Source organism: Lucilia cuprina, chromosome 2, assembly GCF_022045245.1.
Source record: "Lucilia cuprina isolate Lc7/37 chromosome 2, ASM2204524v1, whole genome shotgun sequence".
Lineage (NCBI taxonomy): Eukaryota > Metazoa > Arthropoda > Insecta > Diptera > Calliphoridae > Lucilia > Lucilia cuprina.
Genome location: NC_060950.1, coordinates 41,862,141 through 41,888,589, shown reverse-complemented (window position 1 = coordinate 41,888,589; position 26,449 = coordinate 41,862,141). Strand labels below are relative to the sequence as shown.

At 30.8% G+C, this 26,449-nt stretch overlaps 1 protein-coding gene across 2 annotated transcripts in view; it reads right to left on the bottom strand.

Annotated features, from left to right (window-relative positions):
- Positions 1-6,780: 6,780 nt before the first annotated feature.
- LOC111689506 (myotrophin-like) overlaps positions 6,781-26,449 on the bottom strand; it is a 36,330-nt gene continuing 16,661 nt past the window's right edge. For both annotated transcript variants that reach the window (XM_046948990.1, XM_046948987.1), the window contains 3 exons: positions 7,285-7,395; positions 7,140-7,223; positions 6,781-7,088 (listed from right to left, as the gene is read on the bottom strand). In XM_046948990.1, coding sequence (XP_046804946.1) covers positions 7,002-7,088; positions 7,140-7,223; positions 7,285-7,395 — 282 coding nt within the window. In that variant the 3' untranslated portion in view covers positions 6,781-7,001. The remainder of the gene's footprint in view (positions 7,089-7,139; positions 7,224-7,284; positions 7,396-26,449) is intronic.

The following is a 26,449-nucleotide window of genomic DNA, read 5'->3' as shown; positions in this document are numbered from 1 at the left end:
AAAAAAATTCCTATATAGAATCTCCTTATCGAGCAGTAAATTATCTCTTATAGTTTAGGAGATATTCGCATTTTAAAATTTTTACCGTCCTTACTTTAGTTTTTTGATAACAGCGGGTCCAAATATTCCCGATGTTCGTCATTTCTTATTTGCTTAACAACAAGTTTATATATCAAGCAGTGAAAGAATTATGTAAAAATCATGACTGAGTCCAAAGTTATAGGCATTTTAATTTAAAAAAATTAAAAAAAGTCGATTTTTTGCCATTTTTTTGGGAAAAAAGTATCATTTTCTTTTTAAGTTAGCTAAAAAGTTTCCAAGAAGATGTATATAGAATTTATACTTTTTGGAAAGCTGACGTTACACAATATACGATAAATGAAACAAAACCTAAAAATTTTTGATACCGAGGGGACCAGGTCCATCCAAAAAACCCTATTTTTTATGGAAAATTCAATTTTGAGCAAAAATTCTCAAATCGCATAGTCGATATAAAAATTATTGTGACCTGTTTTATATGACCCAATATGTTCTAAATCATTTTGTAATTTGTTTCGATAACCCCGCCCGTGGTATGGATATAATAGGAAAAAATCCAAAAAATTCCATTTTTGCGATTTTTTAAAACTTTTTTGGGAATTCCGGGATTCTAATAAGAAAATTCGAAATTTTTATTTAATTTTGGATTTTAAGTAAAAAATCTAACTTACTGTAAAATTTCATTAAAAAATATTCATAAATAAAATTTTTATTGCAATTTGAAAAATTTGTATCTTCTGAAAAACTGAATAAAAAACAGTATTCTCAGGTGAGGAAATTGATGATACATTTAACGAAATGCTGAAAAAGGAAAACCAACCTATGGATGCCGTACATATTGCAACTATTCTTCCTAATGAATCACCAAAACGACTTAAGCGAATTGTGGAAAGTATACCAACTCCAACATTACAATCAAATTTTACTGAAGAGGAAGCAATAGCGCTTATGTTGGAACTGGGTCTCAGTTGAAATAATTACCAAATATTAAGGAAACCTCTGCATCACCTATTGCTGTTAATGATGTGGAAGCTTGTATTGATATATCATCTTTGCTCGAAAACACAGCATCAAGAATTGTGCCAGACTTTTCAGAAGACCAACTAAGGAAAATTCATAACTGTGATGTTGTCTTAATGTGTAAGTGGGGATGTGACGGTCTATCAGCACTTCCAGAATACAAACAAGCTTGTGGATGTCGGACATTAGCAGACTACTAAAGTGTATTTATGTCATCATTAGTGCCATTACGAATTCCGTCATATTCCCTTAATCTATCATCGTCAAGCATCGGAAATTCATTTGAAATTCATATTTGGATCAATACAACTCCGGATTCAAAAAATTTTTGGATTTGAATATATAAAGGAGTCAAAAAAGACAACGAAATATTTAGTGGAATATTTAAAAGATGAAACAAATGCACTGGAGCCCTTTGCATAAAAATCGCCGAACACCGAACATTGACCGAAGCTCACTTTTGCACCGAAATCCGAACCCGTACCCGAACGTTCGGTCGGACACTATAGTAAAATGATACTATGCCTGTAAATATATTCGAATATGATTTTTTTCCATCTAAATTTTATTTACCTTGCGGCAAAAATGTGATGTTGCCTCACCAAAAACTGTATAAAAATTAATTTATGCTTCTTCTTCAATGTATGCTTCTTTTGCTTCAATCTCAGTTGAAATCAAAAGTGTTTTGATTTTCATGAACCAAGTGCGTGTGAGTTTTTTTTACACTAACACAATCAAGAAAATCATGTGTGTGTAAATTCGTTTGATCATTGCCATGCCCCTTTAATATTTTAAACTTAAAATTATTTTTTTTTAGTTTTCTTCCCATTGTCGTTGAATTTCAATTTCCAGTTTCAATTTTATTGAGACTTTCAAGACAGATTACAAGAGAAACATTAGAAGGTTACAATAAATTGAATAATAAACTTAAAACTATAGAGTATTGTTTCAATAAACATTAGCGACATTATAGTAATGCCACAAGCTTAGATAAACATAAAGTATAAAGTTTTACAACAAACGATAAACATTTAGATTTTATTGCTTAGGATATAATTAAAGTTTATAATAATGTTGATATGTCAAAATAAGATCCTAAAATATAACTTAAAACTAAATAACAAATATACATAAAACAAACTATAATATAATAAAAATTAGCCTCTATTCGATCCCGGAGTTGAGTAACTATAAAACTGTGGTAAGCGGTATTCATTAGCCCTCATTAAGGATTCAATTTCCTCATGTATAATGCCCATAGGCGACAAATAAACATTGTCCGACCAATTAAATTCAGCTGGCTCCTGAAGAATATTTGACATCAGCTGGTTTTCATGACACCCAAGGTGATCTATATATTTTCTTAGTCGAGATAAAGCATACAAAGAAAGAGGTTTTACCCCGTCCTTTACATATATCGTTGAATTTGAGTATCTTTTAACAAAATTCTCATAATTTGCATTATCACAAATTCGTTCGAAAATCTCCAGCTCCTTCAAAACCGTCGGGGAAACTAAGAACCATATGGAAAATTCATAAAGCATTGCAGAGCGGATACACACCTTATATATTAGAAGTTTGCACCTTTGGCTCAAGTGTCGATTTACCAATATCCATTTTCTTAAATTGTAAAGTAATGTAATTTCTGCTTGAATTGAATAAAGATAATTATATAAACTAAGTAAACACAACATTGGTGTCAGAAGTGGGATAAGATGAGTATCTCACCGGAGCAGATGAATGCAAATGCGTTTATGCTAGCGAAGGCAATGCGAAGCGCAATGGGTAGTTCTACGTCGTCTGTGTCTTCTCCTGCCCCGGAGATTTTACCACGAACACCACAGTTCTCCATTTCCGAGTACAGAGAGGTTGATGGCACAATTGTAGCGGATTACTTAAGTAGGTTCGACTGGGCATTAGATTTGTCTAAAGTGGCGGAGGCCGATTTTGCAAATTATGCCCGTGTTCATATGGGAAGCCAGTTAAATGCCGCTTTGAAAATCTTGGTGAGCCCGAGAGTGCCGGGTGAACTAACATACATGGAGATCAAGAACACACTAATAAACCATTTTGATGGAAAGCGAAAAAAGTATGTTGAGAGTGTAAAATTTAAATCTCTAAAACAGCAGTCGGCAGAATCTATCGCAAATTTTGCATTGCGGTTAAAACAGGGTGCCGCTTTTTGTGAGTATAGAACATTCTTAGACCGGATGCTCATTGAACAACTGTTGTGGGGGCTGGAGTTTGCAGAGATATGTGAGAAATTAATTGTTAAGAAACCGTCGACATTTTCGGAAGCATACGAGCTGGGGTATAGCAGGGAGCTGACTCAAAACGCGACAAAAGCGACGCCCTTTACACTGAACAAACATGCAAGCTCGGTTTTACGCCGGTTAAGACAAAAAGTAGTAAATCATCTGTACCACAAAGGAAGAATATACAGTGTTATGGGTGTGGTGGCAACCACATTAGAGCAGAGTGCAAGTTCAAAAATTCGAAATGTTTTGCCTGTGGTAAACTGGGCCATAAATCAAAAATGTGTAGAAATAAAAGTAACCAGGTGTCTGTTGAAGTGGACGATCACAAAGTAATGGAGCAACTAAACCAAGTAGGCAAGGCAGGTAAATCGAAGGGGGTGGAACGTAAACTTTTAGATGTGTTGATTAATGGTGTGTGCAAATGGAGTTAGATACGGGATCGCCTTGCAGCATCATTAATAGAAGAAATTTATATGCTATCAAGAACAAATGGAATTTCGTCAAAGCTGATAGGAAATTCGTTAGCTATACGGGTCATAAAATAAACTGCATTGGTAGAGTGGTTGTCAACGTCACAATTGGGGAAACCACAAAATTATTGAAAATCTATGTTGTTGAGGATGATCTTGACACGCTTTGCGGCCGGGAGTGAATCATTCATCCCCGATTTATCCACGAGAGAAAAGCCCCTACGGGAAATGTTGAGATCAAAGGATATGACTTGGTCTACAGAAGCAGACAGGGCATATACGGACATCAAGAGCATTCGAATGTCACCACAAGTTTTAATTCCATATAACCCTAAGTTTTAATTCCATATAACCCAAAGTTGCCATTTTTGTTGGCAACAGACGCAAGCAGTACTGGGTTGGGTGCCGTGCTGTCGTACCGATTGGACAACGGTCAGGAGCGTCCTATTGCCTATGCCAGCCGAGCAATGAGTGATACAAAACGTCGATATTCACAGATTGATTAGGAGGCATTGGCCATAGTTTGGGCCGTTCAGAAATTTTTCAAATACCTCTATGCTAGGCGATGGACATTAATTACAGATCACAAGCCTCTGACGCAGATTTTGCATCAGGATAAGTCACTCCCCGTGCTGTGCATTTCATGTATGGCGAATTATGCTGACTTTTTAAGTAATTTCAATTTTAAAATTGTTTATAAAACATCGCAACAAAACGCTAACGCCGAGTATTTGTCTTGTATAACGCCACATTGCCCACAAATTCGTCAAATAAAATCGAATAATTCCACATCTGAGCTGGACGAATTTTATACATTCATAGTACGTCAAATAGAGCAATTACCCATAACTGCAGATAAAATAGAGCGCGAAACGAGAAAAGACGTGGAGCTGGGGAAAATAGTTCAATTACTAAAAAAGGGATGCTGCTTACTTAAATATGGATACAAGTATCCTGAGGCAAACTACATGTTATCAGATGGCTGCTTAATCTTTGAGCACAGGGTGGTGATACCTAAAAAATATCGAGAGTGTATTCTAAAAATATATATAAAAATGATATAGAGGGTATGGCTAAAGAATGCGACAGGTGTTTAAGAATAGCTAATAGACCGAAAGTTTACGAGGGTCATCACTGGGAATACCCTAGAGCACCATGGGAGAGGGTCCATATGGACTACGATGGTCCAGTTGATGGAATAATGTTGCTCATTATCACGGATGTATACAGTAAATGGCTGAACGTTAAGGTAACAAAATTGTAAACAGCATCAGCAACAATTGAGTTGGTTGATGATGTATTTGCAGCTTATGGCGTACCAACAATGGTTGTTACTGATAAAGTTGGCGTCAAATATCATAAATATACCGACAACATACCACCCAGCAACTAACGGACAAGCTGAGCGAAGCGATGAAAAATATAATAAGAGCCATGAGGACAACAGCATAAACTTTAAAGCAAAATGTTAACGAATTTCTACGGCAGTACAAGAATGCCCCACGTAGTACAACAAATGTTCCACCCTTACAGTTATTCTTAGGGCGTCATCTGCGCACAAAGACTTGATCTAGTACGCCCTGAACATGTATCTACCAAAATTAAGGTTAAAAAATGTCTAAAAAGCTCGCCTAACTACAGAGTGTTCGACATTGGTGACGATGTATATTTTCTACCTAATAACAAAAGAAATGCACCATGGGTAAGAGGAACAATATTAAACCGAATTGGTGATATACATTATGAAATTCGCTTTGAAGGGAGAATCTAATCTGCTCTAAGCTACACACACCCCAGTCCCGAAAATAATTTACCTGCACAATGTAACACACCCCCAAATATCGAAGAGAAGTCGACCACTTCAAGTGACACACCCCCAAGCCAACGATGGCCATCAGTAGAACGAGAAGCCAAAAATAATAGTTCAGTGCCAAGCGTAAGAAAATCGTTCCCAACGGATGGTTCTGAAACTTCCTCTTCAGAACTAATAGGGTTCGACTTAGGGAGAAGTACCGGATTCCACTTAGGGAGAAGTACCACAGCAAAATGCTGTAAAGCCACCACTAGCACCCCGGCGGTCCTCTAGGCCGCGCAAGCAAAGAGTCTCTCCGTAAGGGGAAAGGTGTTATGTTTGAATTACCAAATACTCAAATATGATTACTTAGTTATCTTAATTTTATCATTTTGCAACACTGTTGCTCATCATAATTTGCTCCTTACCGGTTTACCAGAGTCTTTAAGAGATTTTTTACTCCTTCGCTTACTTCAATGTTAATTTGTCCCATTAGCTCAACACGGTTATGTGAGATAGTTGTGGAACCAAGCTTGGCAACATCCACAACTGATTTCAATTCACTTTCAGACGGCAATGGGATCTCGCTATCATTATCCTAGGTCTTTTAGGAATTCCACTTTTTTCTATTAATAGACCAATTTTGTCGCTGGTATGCGACCTGTTCTTGTTCGGAAGCGACTTCTCAGTATTGGGAATCGTGTTAACCGATTCATTTGGGGGCAAAAAAACAAAAGTTCCAAGCGCAAAAATCGTGTTCCCCTTTTCTCCACGTGCAAGTTCCTTCTTCCATTGTCGTTGAAAAAATTGTTTGTTAAAACAATTGTTAAAAACAAAAACCATATGATTTTGACACAATATTAAATTATTCCAAAAACAAAATACATGTAGTTGTTGTAGATGCTGTTGTGCAACAAGAGATATCGCTAATTTATTAATATACTTTGATCTGATTACAATTGGCATTTAATTCACAAAGTATACAGAGATGTCACTTTTGACATTTGAAAAAGTCTAAAATCAGCTTTTGTTTGATTTTGAAATTGTTTGGTGAGAAGAGGTATATAAAATACAGCTAAAAAATCATTGAATTCGTTTTGTGCGAAAGAGAGGGAAATAGCTTTTTGCTCGTGGCGTCTCTGTATACCCTTTGTTTAATTGCCAATTCAAACCCCCGGTCAAAAAAATTATACATGCATCATTCTATATAAATTAATTTAATTTTTTCATATATTTTTATTCAAAACGTGTTTTTTGTTACTTAATTTGTCACAGCAATGTAAAAATGTTACTGCATCATTTTTTTAATGGAATATTTATACGCAGATATTAAAATAAAAATTTAAATTTGGATACATATCAATATATGTATATTAATCAAATTAATAGCTAAAAGATGTTTAATAATTATAATTCAATAAGTTATAATAGAAGCTTCCGAATTTCTTCTTTTTCTGCTACATCTATATATTTACTTCCATCGGGTGTTTTACCTTCTTTATCCGCTCCCTAAATAAAAAAAATGGCTTAAAAAACTGTATAGTTAACTTAGCTATATACCTTTTCTAAAAGTAACTGGACACATTTCGTATGACCCTCCCAAATTGCAGCTAATAATGGAGTAATTTCATGTTTATCTGTTACCTGAAAAATTGTAAATACAATAGTATTCTACACTAAAATAAAAAACAACAAAAATACTTACATTGACTTTTGCGCCGATGCTTATAAGGTAATCTAAGACATCATATTGTCCGTAATCAGCTGCGTAGTGCAAAGGATACCTCCCGTTTAACTCCGAATTTATATCTATAGACTACAAATATAAAAAATATTCACACATTTGTATGATTAGACCGACTCACTCTGTATGGAAAGCAAAAACGCGTTTTTGTTACCCCTCTCAAAATTTACCTCGCTTTGTTTTATGATCATTCTTAAAATATTTTAAGTCTAGCGACGGCCGTTCGTGAGCTGGACCAAATTTAAAAAGGTATTTTTAATTATTTTCTTTTAAATTTTAGTTTTGTTTTGAAACAATATATCCAAAATGGAGCATCGTTTGAAAGGTATATTAAAGTCGCGTCCCATAAGGTATTACTCATAAACAACAATTTGGTCATAATTGTCGTATTCCCAAAAATTAAAATTGTTAAGTTTTTCATTAATATAAATAAATAAATTTTGCAAAATTTGCACACCACTAGTCGTGGCTTCATAAAACATTTCGTTCTTCAACATTTTGTTAAAAAAAACTGTAAAATTTAATAAAATAACTAAAAAGGGACTTTTTTATAACCGGTCCAGCTCAGGAACGGCCATCGATAGACTGAAAATATTTTGGGAACAATCATAGAACAAAACAAAAATTTTTTGAAGCTGTGTAAAATATTGAATTGAACATAATAAATCGTGTCCCCCATAGGATATTTTCTTAAAAACTGTCCATCAAATTGTATAAAAGAGAATAATTTGAGGGGTGTAACTTATTTTGTGAGTCGGTCAAATGTATGTATGTACAAAAGCCTGCACAATTTAACAATAATGCGACAATTTGCTAAAAACAAATCGTGTGCTTATGGTGGTGCACACGATATTTTTTAATAAATTGTCGCTTTGTTATCTTGTGCAGGCCTTTAATATGTATGTATTAGGGATGTAAAGATTGCTCGCATTCGCATATGCGAATTATTCGCTTACTTTTTTACATTCGCATTCGATTTTGCATTCCATAAATTTTAACGAATGTTTTAGCGAATACTATTTCTAAGAAAACATTAGCTATGTACGTATTATGAAGTAAAAATATTATTCCAACTTGATTTTTCATCGAAATATATCACCGTCTTACAAAAAGATAAAAAGGAGTTCAAAGTTTTGAAGAACTTAATTTTTCTAAAAATGTTATGAAACATTCTACTGGTCAAACAATGCCAAATTTGAACAAAATAACAAGAATAATTATGTCAACTATTTCATTTAAAATTGTATCCTTTAATATCTATTTAGATTTTCAATATTATTTTTTCTAAGAAATTTTTTCATCTTTTGATCCTAACAAATTAAAACTCTAATACACAAAATACAAATTTATTTTTTCAGAAGTATTTATATATTTTTTTTAATATGTTCCTTTGAAATTTTAGTTTAGCTATGTTCAGTAATATTTCATAAGAAAGCAATATTTACAGATTTTGTACGATTTTGTATTCGACAACATGTGTATATTTAGAAAAAAAAAAACAAAATAATATGCCTCTCCAACCCACAAAAATTTTAAAAACATTTAAAAGCCAACTTTTTACTTGTTTCCTGAAATTGTAAATCTATACATAAAATATTTTTAACATTTCCTAACTTTTGTTTAGGTCTGCTTTTATAAACACGAACAGAAAATAAAATTTAACATTTTGTATACAAAAGCTTCAAAGATGTGATTTTTTAGACAAGACCAAGCCCTGACATATCCTCATTCAATCGAACAGAAGTATTTTAAAATTCTAGTATAATTTGTTTCTATGTAAAATATTATCCATTTGTACAAAAAGTACGTTTTAAGAAAAACAGCAATTTATTCACCCGAATTTGATCCTTATGGAGTTAAGAATCTCAATACCAAAAATCCACTAAAACTGCATATGTTAATGTCGTTGTTGCTCCGACAAAAGTAGTCATGTGAAAATGTTCGATAATTTTATTATATAATACCTGTAAAATTTAATATCCTGTAAAAACATCTTTATTTGTTATGAAATTATTATGGTATTTGATCATGTTTTGTGCGAACCTAAGCCTATTTGCTACAACAGTGTTATATTGCAGAATGATTGGTTTCACTACTTTGTTGCATATAATTTTTTTCTTTCCAAAGAAATCTCAAAATAATTTGGACATTAATATAGCACTGTAGTACCCTTCCTCTATGTACATAGAGGTCCAGCACTTTTTAAGAATTTTATGTAGAAATACCACTCAATCGATGCGTATGAATATACTAAACACGAGAAAAATACAAGATCTTTTTTGTCAGTGTAATTTTTAAAAAATACAATTTTTTAGATTTTTTTTCGAAATTGTTATTAAAAATAATACGATTTTTTAGTGGGTTGAATAGGAATATTATTTTAAATTTTTATCGAAATAGGTGTCAAAACTGTCGCAATTTTAGCTCAAACAGAAAAATATTTAAAAAATGGATTGGCATTTGGTTTAGTCAATTTAAAAAATTTTTTTCAAAATGACGGAATTTTGACACCCAATACGAAAAAAAATTGCAGAAATTTTTTAACATATTATACTGAGATCAAAATTTTCAATCGCTGGTAGGGAACTTAGGATCTTTAAAAAAAATGTTTTTTTTAATTTTCTTGTGTTTAGTACATTAAAACGCATCGTTTTAGAGGTGATCCTCCTAAAAAATCCACACTCTGTGTTACGGGACACATATATGTTATGAAGAATAAATTAAGTTAACGGTTCCCTTTGTAAGAAATATTTTTAGCAACCCAGGAAAAAGACGTAGTATTTTTATCAGAACTAGTAACCCGAAGTGCTTGGGCTACAAACGCTATCTCCGGTTTGTCGCGATTCTGCGACTCTGACCACCCGAGAAAAGCGTTTGCGGCGTAAACATAACTAAACATAACTGTTGTGGAGGTCAGGCCAGCCACGACAAAGACGAAATCAAACTAGAACAGGCATATGATCACATCTAAACATGAGCCCCATGCCAACACTGAACCGAACACGATCACTGTCTCGGAGAATCTTGATGTACAGCCATCTTCATAAAAGAAGGCCACTTCGGGACCCAAAGTCTGTTAGCACAACACCCTGTCTGCATCTTCCTCTTCTCGAGGTACAGCGGGTGTTACCAAAGGTCCAGCAAGCAGGCCTAGAATAAAGCGACAAAGGTCAGGTGAAACGCAGTGTCGGAGAGTAAGCGCACTTTTTAAGTTATCTAAAAAGTTTCTAAGAAGATGTATATAGAATTTATACTTTTTGGAAAGCTGACTTTACACAAAATACGATAAATGAAACAAAACCTAAAAATTTTTGATACCGAGTGTACAAGGTCCATCCAAAAAAAACATATTTTTTATGGAAAATTAAATTTTGACCAAAAATTCTAAAATCGCATAGTCGATATCAAATTATAGTGACCTGTTTTATATGACCCAATATGTTCTTAATCATTTTGTAACGGGTTTCGATAACCCCGCCCGTGGTATGGATATAATAGGCAAAAAACCAAAAAATCCCATTTTTGGGATTTTTTAAAACTTTTTTGGGAATTTCGGGATTTCTAAAAAGAAAATTCGAAATTTTTATTTAATTTTGGATTTTGAGTAAAAAAATCTACCTAACTGTAAAATTTTATTAAAAAATATTCATAAATAAAATTTTTATTGCAATTTGAAAAATTTGTATCTTTGCAATAACTGAATAAAAAACATTTGAAATGAAGAAAGGATCGTTTTAAAAATTTAATATAGCCGAGGTGTCCTAATTTGAGGACCCCCGTCGGGCCCCTGGTTGGCCTATAAGGTCCAAATTCAAAACCTAAACTCAACAACTCCTCTTTGTGCATACCAAATTAAAATCGGATTAACCGTTTAGAATTATTAGCGAATTATTTCCCTCTTTTTTTCCTATACCACTGTGAAGCGGTTGAAACCATCAACTAGCTTAAAGTCAGCACCTGAGTTGCAAGTAGCCATCCCGATGGGAAAATGACTACGTACAGATGGCTACTTCTGGAGATCTTGCGGGCATTAGTTGACGACTCGTCAGTGAGCATGACTCCTTTACTGCGTTCGATGGCCCCAAATTGTAAAAGGGTGTCAAAATCATCGGTTGTAATGAGAAGGCCCTACGCTTTCTTAAAAACTGTATCCGAAGAACTGTGGGCCAACGCATAGATTGAAATCGTCTCATTGGACAAAGTACATTTTCGTACGACGGTGAGTGTGGGTTCCTCCTCATATTCTGAAGGACAAATCCATACTAACACTAATTAAGCGTCAGAATAATTAACTTGGTTCAGAATCCCTCCGTCTCTTTCGTTCCACTCAAGGCGCCATAAAGTGCGGGCTTAACCAACTTCGGTTGATCTTGCCCGCAGAGAAACGCAGTGATGAATCCAAGCGGCCTGTAAAGATTGATGCGTTCGGTCACGAAACTATGTGTTCCATTCTCCAACCCCTGAAGGTAAAAAAGGAGCTGTATTTTGGTAAAGAAACACATTCAAGTCTTCCTTCTATCTAATTACAGTTTCGGCGATTAAACGCTAGTTGGATAAGAGCGACAAGAGCTACCAAACCTAAATATATCATCTGCGTACCTACCTTACGTCGAAGACAATCCGCCCTGACAAACACTGATTCAGTCATAATTCTTGTTTGGAGAGTATTCTCTGATCATCACAAAATAATTCTTACGATACAGCTTACGTTGGCCAGGGAAAACGCCTTTAGGAATCCAATGGTATATAACTTGGATGGTAACTTTACTGAACGTAGCACCATAGCTCTGGAACTATGACTACGTTTGGATAGTACCATTCTATATACCTCAAGCAAAGCAAATATCTTGGCGGAATTTTTATGCTCTAAGCTCACGTGGAAACGTAATGCTGAGTCGAATGAAGAAGGCATTATGTGCCTTCTATATATGTTAGAAACCCTTTGGGAAAAGATAGGGCTTTAAACCATACATTGTGCACTGGTTGTATATCGCGGTTATAAGTCCTATGGTTTAATGATGTCAACAAAATTTATGAAAATTTTACTTGTATTAATAAAATATAATATTATAATATATAATAATATTAATAAAATATAATAATATTGTTAATAAAATATTTTTTAAACAATAATATGGAAAAAATCTACCTTTAGTTCCGAAATCTTAAAATTTGGGCCGATTGGCTACGGAATTAATAGTAGAACAGTTTTTTCTCATTTCTACGTTTTTTTCCACTTTAGACCCCGTATTTTGGATCTGGTGGTCATTGAACCCTCCAAATGATGCATTGGAAATAGAATTTTTAACTTTTGAAAATGTTGTTATTTCGAAATTCATGTTATATGCATGGATTTGGCCATTTTGAGCACAGAATTTATATAGAATCGAATTTACAGCATTTTGGTTTCAGCCAATTTTTTTTATTATCAGAAGTTTTAGAGTTATAGTCATTTTTTTAACCTGAATATATTTTGAACTACAAACGTAATTGTACAGCCAATAGTAATAATTTAATTATACTTTTCGCGCCAGACCCATAGTGCGATCTCTTGTTATGTAAATTTTGAATATTTGTCAAAAAAAATTAAGAAACACAAAATATTTTCATCAACATTTCCAATTTTGAACAAAAATACCCGAGATGCCCTACTTTACAGGCTCATAAAATATAAATGTGTTAAGGATCCAATTTATACGCCATAGAAACCGCAATTAAGAGTAGAATGCATGTTTCGAATTATAATTAAATCGAAAGGGATGAAAATTTGAAGTGGTCGAAGTAAGTAATATTGGAACAAAAGTGTTAAGGTATTTTTTTATGTTTACTAGTCTATTCTCGTACTCAATGCTCCATTAAGAAGGTATTTTATCTGAAATGTTTTTTACACAAATGCAAATATCTACATTTCTTTAAACTTCTAATAATCGACTAGGGTTAGAACCAAAAACTAATTTTTCATTAAGCAAATTTCATTACTATTTATACACTGAAAATAATCCACGCTCAACTTTACGAAAAAAATTCGTAACATCTATTTTCGTAATATTTACAAAATTTTCGTGTATAATACGAAATATTATTTAATAAAACCCTTTTCTATTTTTACGAAAGTACGAAAAACTTTCGTAATATTTTTTTCTTAAATTTTAGCGAAATTAAACATAATGATATTAATTATATTATCATTAAATAAAACTACAACATTTTTAAAAAAAATTAAGAAAAGTATAATATTATTCTCGAATTATTTTCATAAAAAAAATTAAAATTCGTGTGGAGAATAATTTTGAACTAAAATTAGAAAATTTATTTAAAAATGAACAAAAATGTTTGAATAAATTAATATTTCGTAAATTGTACCATATTTATTCGAATTCCCTTTTTTCAATTTATGTAAATTAATTTTTTTCAAGAATATTTTGCATTATACTAAAATATTTCGTACAATTTCGTATATATTACGAAAGAATTTCGTGGTGCGAAACAACGAACGATTCGTACAATGTACGACATTTTTCGTATATATTAGGCATAGATTTTTTTCAGTGTATAACTGTGTCCAAGTTATGTGATGTTCGCATTTCTTGCGTGCTTTTTTATTATTTACCTCATCCACCAGTTTAATGTTAAATTAAACTGGTGGATACGATCTCACTACTATAAGTGATGACGGTTGCTTTCCTTATGATATCGTTTTTCCATAAAATTATAATATCGTTTTCTCTAGTTTTTTTCTTGGAAAAAAAAAATAATAAAAATTGATATTGTAATTAAATAATAGGCATAACTTGAATGAATTTTGTGTTAAATTGTATGAATCGAACATGACTGTTTTTTCAATCCATTTTCATGCAGAATATTAAAAGTTCATAAAATGTATATACTTTTACATGACTGTAATTTTTTGAATTTTTAGTTTTTTCAATGGTATTCATGAAATAATTGCATTAAAGTCCACTATTTACTATTCTGTTTACATTATAACAGAATAATAATCCACTATTAGCAAATTTTATATAATAAAAAATATTAATTAAAATATTGAAAAACAAAATATAAAACAGGAAATTATCAGCAAACATAGTTCCATTCTTCAAAAGGGCCAGCAAATTACATGCAAATTTAATCGATTTTAGTCTAAAAATCGTAAAGAAATAAAAATATTATTTAAAAAATAGGAAAATAAAAACAAATTTAAAATATCTCAAGTCAATGCTTCAAAATTACGTTTGAAAAACTTATTCTTAAATATTATTTGTTAGTAAAAGCAGTTTCTAATATTTATGTTGAAAAAATTTTTTCTGTGAACAATCAATATAACAATTAAAATTTTGAAGGTTAAAGAAACTGATTTAGAAAATATACTTATATTACGGCAAATCCACAATAAAACCATCGACATTAGATTTAATTTAACTAATATATCATCAAACATGTCAGCTGTCAAAGTTATTAATGATCTAAGATCAGACCATTTACCTATTGTGTGTAATGTCAATATTAGTTACAAGTCGGTATATAACTTGAACTACGCTTTCAACAAGATAAATTGGCCACGTTTTACCAAAATCATAAAAAACCTTCCCACATTAGGTGAACATAGTGCAATAACTAGTCAAATAAAAACATGATAAATATTATTAATAATGTTGTAAAAGCAGCACAGATACATCTGTTCCTAAAAAGCATATAGCGCCAATTACCACTGCATAATAACATAATAAGCGTGATACCAATGAGAAATGTAGTAGGTAATATTATCAAAAAACTTAAAAACAACAAGTCGCCCAGTTTAGATGAAATAAATAATAAATGCTTAAAAAATCTATCTAATAAAGGTTTAAAATATACAAAAATATTTAATGCATATCTTATACCCCATTTACACATACACAAAATCTAGTACTTAAGAGATTTCGACCCAAATTTATTTGATTTTAATTAGATTTCCCATACAAAACAAAATCTACTTCGTAACTAGATTTCGTTAAAATCTACTCAAAATCTAGTTGTTTATAGTAATTCAACTCTGTTTTTTCATAAATAATACTAAAAAATACGACGCTGCACAAGAAAAAAGAAAAAAAAAAATAAAAGAAACAAAAAAATTAAAATGTCAACAAAATTTTTATAAATTGAAAAATATGAATGAAAAGTTTCTTTAAAATAAAAGGTAATGTTATATTTAAATATAAATTTTTTTATTAAAAATAAAATTTTAATAAATATCGTATTTCTATTTCTCATTTTTCAATTAAACAAAATTTCATGAAATCTTAGCAAAAATGAAATCTTTCTAAATGTCAAAAATAGTAAGTATAAACGGTATAGATCTATAAAAAGATTTTAAATGAAATCTAGTAGATTTCGGTGATGTGTAAATGGGGTATTAGTTTATTTCCCATCTACGTGGAAAATTTCTAATACCAATAATCCAAACCCAACAAGCCAGCGGATTCACCTTTATCATATAGACCTATTCTCTGTGCAAAATATTAGAGAAAATTCTGAAGAAAAAAATTCTAGTTTACATTGATCCACAATAATTTGGGTTAAGAACAGAACACAACACTACTCAATCTTCATTGAAAATAAGAAATATCGTGAAAAATAATTTTAATATCAGTATATCAACGGGTATGGACTTACTCGATATAAAAGCTGCATTTGACTCATTATGGCACAATGGGTTAATATACAAATTAAAAAGACTAAATTTTCCTATCGAAATTGTTAAAACAATACAAAACTTTTTACAAAATAGACATTTTAATGTATATCTGGGTAAAACTTTGTTAACGCAAATTAATTTTTCAGCTGGCTGCCTCAGGGCTCTTGTTTGTCAACAATATTATATAATATATACCCAGCAGATGTTCCAGTATTTTCCAATTGCGTTATGTCAATATTCGCCGATGATACATCAATTCTTTGATCGGCCACATATGCAGTAAACATTATATTCAACCTTCATATTGCACTTAATGAGTTAAAAGGCTTATTTTGATAAATGGAAAATCTTGATTAATCCAGTTTTATTCCCCAGTATCCATTACGTTTTATGAATATTCACGTCCAATGAGAAAGTATCGTCAAATATCTAGGTGTTATACATGATGCCAAGTAAATTTTTATTGTCACATACTGTTTCGGCGTCAATCCGATATGGTTTAGTGTAAATGCACAAAAAGAATAAAATACAAAGGATTATTAGTTTCATGAAAGGAGAAAAATTTGTCTTCCTTTATTTGATAATTTACCTTAAGAAAATATACACACAAGAAGCTCTCTTTAAGGCTTTAATATGACGAGTGTTTAAACAACTACTTATTTTTAAGTAATAGATACTACTTGGGTCATTATGGACCCGTTTGAACCATGATGAGACTCTATCTGAGCCATTAAGAGACTCTGGATGAATCATGTTGAAACTCCGGTTAAATCACTAAGGACTCTTGTTGAATTAAAAATAATTTAATAAAGGTTAGTAAAGTGATCATTTAGAAATTCGAAACAACAAGTCTGCCTATTGACCGATAAACCTTACATGATACGCACTTTAGCCAAATAAATATTCTTCTTTCCATCTTTTACGATTATATTAATACATTGTTAGGATAGACGTAAATCTCGAATTATCTACATACAGTGTCTCTCATAAGTATTCAAATTTAGGTATAATATGAAAAGAAACCAAATTTAATAACATATTTGTAAAATTAATAAATTAATTTGTTAAACTGTCTAGGCAGTCCTTAGTTTTGATATCACGCTTTTTAAAACTTTAAAAATTCACATTTACCTTAATTAATTTAACTTTTTTTTAAAAAAGTCTATAAAATTACTTCACAAAAGTATTCGAATTTTTTCTGTATTTCATGTTTGACCATATTTTACGAAACATAAAAATTAGAATGGAATGGTATTTTTGCTTAAAATTGTTTTAAGAGGTTACTATCAACCTAAGAGATATATTTTTGGCCCATTTGGCCCACAATTTTGGGGCATTTATACCATCTTTTCATATAATATCATTAAAAGCCAAAATTTAATATTGGGATTTAATAGATTCCTTGATGTGTCTAAAAATAATAATTTTTGTTATAAAGATCTGTTTTTAAACATTCCAAGATATATTTTTGGTATCGTTCTTCTGTTTCTAATTAAATTATCTGGATCTTAAGACCCTTTTCGTACCACTAGGATCGATATTTTCCGACAAAGTCAGCTAGTATATATTATTGTAGATATAAGCACTAATATATTTAAAATTTTCAAGACATCGTAGCGGTATACAACTCCAAAACATGCCTTAACAAAATGTCATCCTATACAGTATATTTTAGTTAATACTACTCATAACATTCATGATTATGTTGCCCATTACAACAACACTGTATGTTCAAAATTTTGGGTTTATTTTGATAATAGTAGATAATATTTAAACAGATATCAATATTTTTGAGTTAAACCATAATGATATGGTGGCATTCAGCCTAGAGGCCATTGGTTATAAAAAGAATGATTCCACTATATTGAATGGCGTTTCTTCGAGGCATGCTTTGGAGTTGTACACTTCCACAACATATTAAAAACTTCAAACGTATAACAGCTGATATCTAAAACAATATATAGAAGACAAGTTTCCCCGAAAAATTTTGACCCTAGTATTTTAAAAATATACTTGAGTTCCAATAAATTGAATTAGCGATAGAAGAATGATTCCAATAATATAACTTGAAACGTTTAAATACAGATTCTTGTAACAAAAAAAATATTTTTAGATACCCCAAGGGGTATATTAAATCCCAATATCGAATTTTGGTTTTATCTCTGGAAAAAAGTAGAAAAAATTACAAATATTGCCAAAAATCGCCATTTTAATGATATTACATAAAAAGATGGTACAAATGCCCCAAAATTGTGGACCGAATGGTCCAAAAATATATCCATTCGGTTGATAGTTACCCCTTAAAACAATTTTTAGCAAAAAACATTCTATTCTAATTTTTGTGTTTCGTATAATATAGTCAAATATAAAATACATAAAAAATTGTGAAGTAATTTTATGGACTTTTTTTTAAATAAAGCTAAATTAATTTAAGTAAATGTGAATTTTTTAAGTTTTAAAAAGCGTGATATCAAAGCTAAGGACTGTCTAGACAGTTGAACAAATTAAATTATTAATTTTGCTACAAAATATGTTATTAAATTTGGTTTCTTTTCATATTATACCTAAATTCGAATACTTATGAGAGACACTGTATATTTAAATATTACCTCGTAAAAAGTTACAATAAAGGTAGAATTACCCAAGCGCAACGTACTGTAACTGTAAGAAAACGTGTCAGCTGATCGTTTTTGATTAAGGATTAACGTTTCAACCTGTATACACTAGAATTTTATAACGTTTTTACGTGACATTTGTAGAACACTGATTGCACGTTTGTATGTAGAATAGAACTGTTGTACAAATTCCATTTTTTCATACTTTTTTTATTTGTATGCACAAATTTGAATTTTTATATTATTATGCTTAAATTTAATAAATTGTTTACCTTTTAAATTTTTAGGATGCATATGTGATGTTAGTAATGTGTATACATAAAATTTTATAGAAAACACGTTAATATTGTATCAAACTCCAACCAATCAAAGTTAAACTGTTTAAAAAACTTTCTAATAAAAATGCACTACGACAACTGTGGATTCATAAATTTCGGCATATTACTAATTTCTAGCAGCAAATAAGAGTCCAAGCTACAAAATGTATTTTAAATGAATGAATTTTATAAATTCTTGTAGTACCGTGATATAGCATTTTAAAATTAATATACATACAATTTTACATTGTGGGGAAAAGGGTTTGAACGGTCTTGTTCTTAGATAGGCAATCATTTTGATATTAAATGTGTTAATATACATATTAATGAAAAATTTGTGTTACGAATTGTAGGAGAATTTTTGACTATTTACATTTTTATTTATAAAAATAAAAATAATAAATTTTTATGGCCGATTACCGATTTTCGCCAAATTGAAAATAAAATAAATTAAAATTAAATTATGTTTTTTTTATAATTACAAATTTAATCCCGTTTATATATACAGTGGACGTCAAATAGTATGTACTTACTTTATTACGAATGTCCAATAATACGAATGGCAAAATTGTTGCATTGTCTACTCTATAGTACGAATAAAGTCACAATTTTTCTGTTCGATGGTACGAATAACGCATTTTTGTGGGAATTTTGGTTTTATTTGCGTATGAATGAAGTTTTTATTATATTTTTATTTTGATTTCGGTATCATTCACCTTTAGCTCAGTAATTTTGAAGTTTTTTGTATTTATTACAAATGTTTTGTGTTTTTAAAAGTCCTATACACAATTTACTGCATGTGTATTCACAAATCAACAATTATTTAGTGTAATTAATTTATTTTCTTGTAATTTCGATGACCAAAAAGAAGAAATTAAATTTAATGATATCGCCAATGAGAACAATATTGAAGCCTCAAAAGCAACAGCGCTTTTGAAAAGGTTGAAAAGGTCGTAGGAATCATTTTACAAAGTAATAAACACTGAACACTAAGAAGTGAAACGCTGTCATTTTTTACAACAACAACGTTACGCTCTTCTCACAGACGAGTTCTGTGTAACTCCAACACATATGTAAGAAACTTATTCTCACTCCAAACTTCAAAACTTTGTCGCGAAAATTCGTGGCTTATAGAACTTGAAAATATTTTTTATCACTTAACGTTATATTTTATTATTTTTTTGCACATTTTAAATATATTTAATAGCCCGAAAAGATTTATTTTTTTACAAACGAAAAAAATATTTTTTATTTTTTTGACATTTAATTTTTGTTGTTGAAATTAAAACGAAAAATGAACAATGTTGTAAATTTTCGTATGGTACAAGAAAAAAAATATTTCAACTAACTTAATTATTATTTCAATATTGCAGATTAAAAAGCAAAGATACGTTCATATATAATGTTTATAAGGAGTGAGATCGAAAAATTCTTAACATACATATATGTTTATAAAAAAGAAACCTCTAAACTTACAGCTTTATTTTTTTATTTGATTCAAATTATTATTACAATTTACAAAAAAAAAAAATATTTTTATAGTTTTAATCACTAGTGATGAAATTTTGAACCCTTTTCGGAAACCCTTCCATTAACGTTTTTATAGTGCTTTCTGTCACTTTGCTCGAACATGTAGTCCATCTCCGTTTAAAATCTACCACACTTTTGGACACCTTTTTTGTACTCTTCAATTCTCTTTTAACAAGAGCCCAATATCTCTCCACTGGCCTTAGCTCCGGGCAGTTTGGAGGATTTGCCTCTCTTGGTACAAATACCACATTATTGTTCTTGTACCACTCAAGGGCTTGTTCACCATAGTGACAGGATGCCAAGTCAGGCCAAAAATAAGTGGACACATTATGAAGTCTTATGAATAGAAGCAGCCTTTTTTGTAAACATTCCTTGATGTAAATTTCGGTATTTATAGAGCCCGTTGTAACAAATGATTGGCTTCTTTTGCCGCAACTGCATATTGCTTGCCATACCAAGAACTTTCTGGGAAATTTTGTCTGCTTTTGGGTCCTAAACTTTTCTTCAACATTCCCTCGAGCATCAGCAACATAAAACTTTTGACCTGAAAGTTGCGAAAAATCTGCCAGAACATACGTTTCGTCATCCATTATGCAGCAAGAATATTTTTTATAAAACTTGACTTCAATTTCCGTGCTCTATTTTTGGCCTCTAAATTTTTAGCAGCGTTCCTGTCAGGAACTTTTTGAGCCTTGTATGTTTTTAAACCTGCATTAGCTTTAACTTTTCGTACCAAATAGTACGAGCACTGAGCTAACCGAGCTGCTTTCCTACCGGATGTGTTGGGAGCTCTTTTGAAAATGCGTTCTATTTTTTTGGCTTTAGAAACATCATGTGGACCATTCCTTCTACCTGAACCAGGTTTTCTATCAACTGACAAGTTCTCCCGGTACTGCTTAATAACATTGGAAACAGTTTGACGGCAGACCTTTGTATGCTTGGCCAACTTTTTGTAAGACCAAGTTGGGTTTAGTTGAAAATATTTAATAATTTCAGTACGCACTTTTTTCTGGTCACTCATTTTAATCAGATTAACAAAAAAATTAATATAATTGACATTACACATCACTAGTGTGTTGTTATTTTTGTTCTACAAAAGGTACTTTTTCGTTCTACAAAAGGTACTTTTTGAATTTTCTATAATATTGAACTTGGAAACAAGAAATTAAGTATTTAGAGTCTGAATTAAGTGAGAAACCATATAAGGGGACTTTTTGGTACCGTTTTGCAACCGGTATTTTTCGATTTTTTGTAATAATTTGTATAAGTTTCGGTACAGCCGAATATAGAACTCTAACTTTTTGTACTTAGTAATGTGTTATTTAGTTCTAATATGTACAAAATTTACAGTGAAGATTTATTATTATATATAAAGAAAAAAATTACAAAAAACTATTTAAAGCTATTAAGATAAAAATTCTATATAATAATAATTCTATATTCTGTAAAATTACAATGAGATCATATCATTAATGTGTGGATATTGTGATGCTAAACCTCTTTTGTTGAAGTTTGTTGTCAATTTGACTATTCTATCATGGACGAGCTCGATGCCTGCAAGATGATGTAGACGTCGAGTAATGCCAAGGAAGATTGAAAACCATTTTAAGTATTTTATTTTTTATATGACATTTTGCGGAAGACGTCAAAACTGGAGCGCAGTAGAACATAACGGGGTGAAAAATAGATTTAACAATGAGTCAAATTCTTCTCCTCTAATAAAACTAATAATCCTTTGTGTTTTATTCTTTTTGTGTTTTTACACTGAACCATATCGGATTGACGCCAAAGCATTGGTCGCTTCGAACCGAATATTTCGAACACGAAGAAAGACACACTCCAACTTATGAAGGGAAGACTCCTTTCCAAGGAATTAATAAGCGCCCTTTTGTTGGAGATTTGTTTAAGCCTTAATTTAAATAAGGTTAGTAAATTGATATTAAAGTGATTGTGTTAAAAGGAAAAAGTACAAAAACATACATACATATATGTATATGGACGTTTGTGTGTTTTTATAAAGAAAAAACAAAACAAAAGAAAAGAAAAGAAAAGAAAACAACAAGTGACTGTTGTCAAAAAGTTTAATTTATTTTTACTGCCAATAATTTTAAGTCCTATTAAATACATCATTGCGTGCGATTATATTTTATACAGTACTCTTTGATAGTTATACGTACATTTATAATTAAGGCCGCTTTTGTTACCTTTGGACGGACAGACTATTAAAATTTGCATTTTCTTCGGCAAATAAATAAAAAAAAATTTCAATAATTAAATTTTTTGAAAATTATTAGCTAATGCTCCAATCGAATTTAATACATAATAATCCAAAAGTTTATTTATTTAGTTAGTAAATTATAACATTTTTCTTATAGGTTTATTATTTCTCTTAATGAGAATATATTTCATTTAAATTCTAAAATAATACATTAATGATTTATTTATTTCTTAGTGCTAAAATTTAATATATAATTTTATTCACAAAAAAAAAAAAAAATAATAATAATGCTTATTCTAATGCCTTGGGATATACAATATATTTTGTTTTTCCCTCTAGTATAAATAAAAAACCCACTTAACGATTTTGAAAATTCTAACCACAATAGTTTTCTATATTAACAATATGTTACATATTAGAGATGCCAAACTAATTATTGCAAGTTCGCCAATTTTTGTCTATCTATGAAAAATTTTAACTATCTAACAGTTTTCAAGATATACGAAATTATGTATTTAATTGATTTATGTGGTTTCAAGGCTCCCACTAAAATCCCACCCGTTATTTTCTAAATCTTCACATGAATGTCAAAGATATTCATATAAAATTTGAAGATTCTAGCTCTAATATTTTCTTAGATAACTACTTTTTCGATTTAAATCATGTTGGGACTTTCAGCTCCCCAAACTAAAGTCCGCCCTTTATCCTCAAAATTTTCAGATGAATATTAAAGTAATATAAGCAAAATTTGATGAATTTAGTTCTATATTTTTGTAGATAAACAATATTTTGTATTTTATTCATATGAGAGATGTCAATCCCCATTAAAAGTTCGCTCGTTATACTCTAAATGTTCAGATGAATGTCAAAATTCTTCAAGCTAAATTTAAAGATTCTAGCTTTAATAAATTCTCAGATATACGAATTTTTCTATTTTACTTAATTTTTAATTAGTTTAATACCCAAAATGTTTACATGGATGTTAAAATTATTCGTGCAAAATGGTTCCTACAAAATTTGAGGACTATAACTGTTATATTATCTCAAGAAAAAGGAATTTTTGTATTTAATTAATATGGGATACTCAATTCTTGTAGGTATCAAGTTAGAGCTTTAATTGACCCTGCTTCAGAATGTACTGTATTATTGTATGTATATATGTATATGTATTATTTCTGAAAAGTTGATGAAAAGATTAAAGCTTCCTACCATTTCCGAAACAGCGAAGTTTTCAGGCGTAAATGAGGAATTTTCGGCCATTTCGATGAAGATTTGTAATTTGATAATAGGTTCTAGTACCGATTTAACATTTTTATTAAACACTTCGGCATCTGTTTTGCCAAGCATTTCGGGAAATTTTCCTTCGGTTTCGGTTAGTGCCGAAAAATGCCAAATCTTCATTTCGTTCATTCAAATCCATTAGAAGCAGACTGGAAATATTATTAGGAGATGATGTACACCCCCATCTTATTTTACCTGGAATTAGGCAAAGCGTACTCGGATCATCAATCAATCAACCGTATTTGGTTGATTACTAACCGTTCCTATAAACATTATTAATTCATTTCCTACGAAGGAAAGATATAGGCCAACTAAATATAGATACATTCCAAGATGGAAACGTAACGAACCTAAATGATCTAGAAACTAATTAGTTTATCAATTTGTAATAAAACCGCAACTAATTAAAATTGTTTGTAAAGCATTAAATTTTCATTTCGTATACGACAAAGCACTACGTGCAAATACTTAAGGTAGAATTACCCGAACGTTGCTCTCCACGTACCGTACCGTTACCACGTTTGTGCACTTATAGAACATTAAAAAACGTAACGCTTCTCTTGGAAATAAACAAAAATAATTTAAGCTTTTAGGCGTTTTTTTAATATAAAGGTAAATTAATTAGCAATAACTTGCCTTTTTTGTTATTTCTTTAATACCCCATTTACACATACACGAAATCTAGTACTTACGAGATTTCGAGCCAAATCTAGTTGATTTTTACTAGATTTCCCATATAAAACAAAATCTACTTCGTAATTAGATTTCGTTAAAATCTACTCAAAATCTAATAGTTTTTAGCGATTCAACTCTGTTTTTTCTTAAATAATACTAAAAAATACGACTACACAAGCAAAACGAGAAAAACAAAACAAACAAAAAAATAATATTTCAACAAATTTTTTTATAAATTAAAAAAAAAAAAGTATGAATGAAAAGTTTATTTAAAATAGAAGTTATATTTATATAAGTTATATTTAAATATCTAATTTTTTATTTTAAATAAAATGTTAATAAATAACCAATTGTTTCTTCTTATTTTTCACATCAAACGCAATTTCAAGAAATATTCGAAAAAATTAAATCTTCCTAAATGCCAAAAATCGTAAGTGTAAACGGTCTAGATTTTCAAAAAGATTTTAAACGAAATCTACTAGATTTCGTGTATGTGTAAATGGACTATTTTATGTAGGTATTAAAAAAAATCGAAAATTATAAAAAGCAAAAATAAATTACATAAATATTCAATCAGTTCGAAACGATTTTGAAAATTACAACCACAATAGTTTTCCAGATTAACAATATGTTACATATGAGAGATGCCAAGCAAATTATTGCAAGTTCGCCAATTTCGTTCGTTATACTCTAAATGTTTAGATGAATGTCAAAATTCTTGAAGTGAAATTTAATGATTCTATCTCTAACAGTTTCTCAGATATGCGAATTTTTCTATTTTATTCATATTGGCGTTCCAAGCCCAAACAAATTTTTGTATTTAATTTTTATAAGAGATGCCACGCTCCCTAACGCTAGTCCGACCACTTTCTAACTTTCCAAGATAAACGAATTTTTGTATTTCATTTATATAGAAGGTGCCGCTCCAATCATGGGTAGTCCTCCAATTTATTACCCAAACTGTTTACATGGATGTTAAAGTTATTCATGCAAAATTTTAAAAGTCTAACTGTAATAGTTTCCAAGATAAACGAATTTTTGTATTTAATTTATATGGGAGGTGCAGCTCCCCTCATGGGTAGTCCGCCAATTTATTACCCAAAATGTTTAAGATTCTAACTGCAATAGTTTCCAAGATAAATGAATTTTTGTATTTAATTCATATGGGAGGTACCGCTCCCCTCATGGGTAGTCCGCCAATTTATTACCCTAAATGTTTACATGGACGCCCCCTAACGCTAGGCCTCCCACATTTTATCCTAAAATAAACATATTGACACTAAAATGGCCCCGACAAAATTTTAGGACTTTAACTGTTACATTATCTCAAGATAAACGAATTTTTGTATTAAATTAATATGGGAGGTGCCGCTCCCCTCATGGGTAGTCCGCCAATTTATTACCCAAAATGTTGGCACGGATGTTGAAGTTTTTCGTGCAAAAATTTAAGATTCTAAGTGCAATAGTTTCCAAGATAAACGAATTGTTGTATTTAATTTTTATGGGAGGTGCCGCTCCCTTCATGGTAGTCCGTCAATTTATTACCCAAAATGTTTACATGGATGTTGAAGTTATTTGTGCAAAAATTTAAGATTCTAACTGTAATAGTTTCCAAGATAAACGAATTTTTGAATTTAATTTATATGGGAGGTGCCACGCCCCTAACGCTAGTCCTAGACACTAAAGTGCCTCCGACAAAATTTGAGGACTCTTACTGTTATATTCACATTTACGAATTTTATATTTTCTTAATGTGGGCGTGGTTCCACGCCTACTTGAAAATTAAAAATAAAAAGTAGCCAGACATACAGGAATA